Source organism: Belonocnema kinseyi, chromosome 8 (genome assembly GCF_010883055.1).
Source record: "Belonocnema kinseyi isolate 2016_QV_RU_SX_M_011 chromosome 8, B_treatae_v1, whole genome shotgun sequence".
Taxonomy (NCBI): Eukaryota; Metazoa; Arthropoda; class Insecta; order Hymenoptera; family Cynipidae; genus Belonocnema; species Belonocnema kinseyi.
This window is the reverse complement of record NC_046664.1, coordinates 142983866-142985663: the sequence shown is the minus strand read 5'-3', so window position 1 is coordinate 142985663 and position 1798 is coordinate 142983866. Positions and strand designations below refer to the sequence as shown.

The 1798-nt window shown below is 38.0% G+C and overlaps 1 protein-coding gene across 2 annotated transcripts in view; it reads right to left on the bottom strand.

The window, feature by feature from the left end:
- Positions 1-1359, bottom strand: part of LOC117179037 (FK506-binding protein 2) — an 88341-nt gene extending 86982 nt beyond the window's left edge. For both annotated transcript variants that reach the window (XM_033370659.1, XM_033370660.1), the window contains exon 1: positions 1018-1359. In XM_033370659.1, coding sequence (XP_033226550.1) covers positions 1018-1247 — 230 coding nt within the window. In that variant the 5' untranslated portion in view covers positions 1248-1359. The remainder of the gene's footprint in view (positions 1-1017) is intronic.
- Positions 1360-1798: the final 439 nt, after the last annotated feature.

Below are 1798 nucleotides of genomic sequence, written 5' to 3'. Positions count from 1 at the left end.
TATATGTGCGCGTGTGTGTGTACGCGGCGGGTTGTGTGACCGACCCCGTAGAGAGGGGCCTAACACGCGTAGCTTGATATTACAGGAGGCGCGATTAAAGAGGCGGTTCAACACAGGAACTCGATAAAAAGGTCTCAGTTTGCAGTTTAATAACAATTCGCATTTTTCAAATTTAGGAATGATATAATATTATTAATATTATAATAATCATATATAATTAAAAATATATTCTATAATATTAAAATAAAATTGGGATTCATTTACATAAATAATAACAGCATGTTTACACAAATTAGACGCACGCAAAGCGGAACGAGGATGCGAGCCTAGTTTGTTATCAATTTGGTTCAGACATCCGCATTCCGCATGGTCGAGCGTACCATATGGTTTGCTATACCTTCTGTTCTAACGTTGTACTAAAGCAAGCAATCCCTTCTTTTCTATCTCTGCCTACCCCTCGCTTATCCACGCGAACCTTCTATTCATTTCTCAGCATACAAGATATGTAAAAAGTCTAATTAAAAAATGGCAGTTAATTTCACACGAATTTTTTATTATCTGTACAGTTAAAAGTAAAAATTTAAGAAATTTAAATTAGACCAAAATCAAAATTAAAAATCCTATTTAACGTCCAATAATTTTGGTTTTTTCAGATTGCAATAGGTATTTTTGTTTTTGTTTACTCGTTGTGGTCCAAAGTTGGTCGTTGGATTCTTGTTTTATTTAACAGGAGTTTGCATCAGTTAAAAGTAATTAAAATTGTTGAGATGTATTGATTTAATTCATGAAGATTATTGAACATATATTTATACACAAAAATATACGTTTATTCTTGTTGATACAAGAATAAATTATTATTGATCTAGTTGACAGCATGTCATAATCATGTTATCTGTAAGTGTAATTAATATTTAATGCTTTAATATTTATAGAATCTAAACATTATAGTTTTTAGTGACAATAAAAACTATCGGTTCTCAACTATCTTCCAGTTCCATATGTGAATGTGCAACTGACCTTGAATCGAACTTGGTACCGTCATGGAGCGTTCCAGTGTAGTGCATAGTCAGCTGGTCGCCTTTCTTCGACCGCACATCACATACCTCGGGCAGATAAACCTTGTCAACTTTAAGTTCGCTCCTTTCTGCTCGAACATAAATGAAAAACGATAGACTTAACAACAGCACGGAACACCACGCCACAAGCATAACGCTGGTTGTTTCACGAATTAAACGAGAAAGCTTCATGTTCTCAATATCTAACCTCTTCCGTAGAATGCCGGCATATGACTAAAAGTTTAAACGACTATAGAGCATCCACGATTCCACGTAACTATGTGTGGTACACGACTGGCGGTGGTGGCGTGTAACAAGGAAAACTCTGAGCCGAGAGGAGAAACAAGGAAGGCTAACGGTACGCCACATTGCGCCGTCTCATTGGTCCCGCGGAATATGTAGGTTTCTGACTCAGTTCGGTTTCTGTGGGACGGTCCACAATGAGATTGGTAAAAGTTGACGATCGAACGCATATGCGCATTTGACGTTATACGCATGTTGTTGCGTGTGACCTGAATTCGCATATCCGTTCGCACGTTGCCTTTTACGAATCTCCCTGTGGACACGTCCTGACGGATTCTGCATGCCTTGCAGGCTCGGTTACTCTACTTTGCTCTCCACAGTGTTGAGCCAAGTTCCTGAAACAAAACCCAGCGGACACTGATATACATATAACCAGACGCGGTAAAGAGGCGTATTTCATTAACAATATTGCAAAAACTGCATTTCGTTTTGTGTTTTGC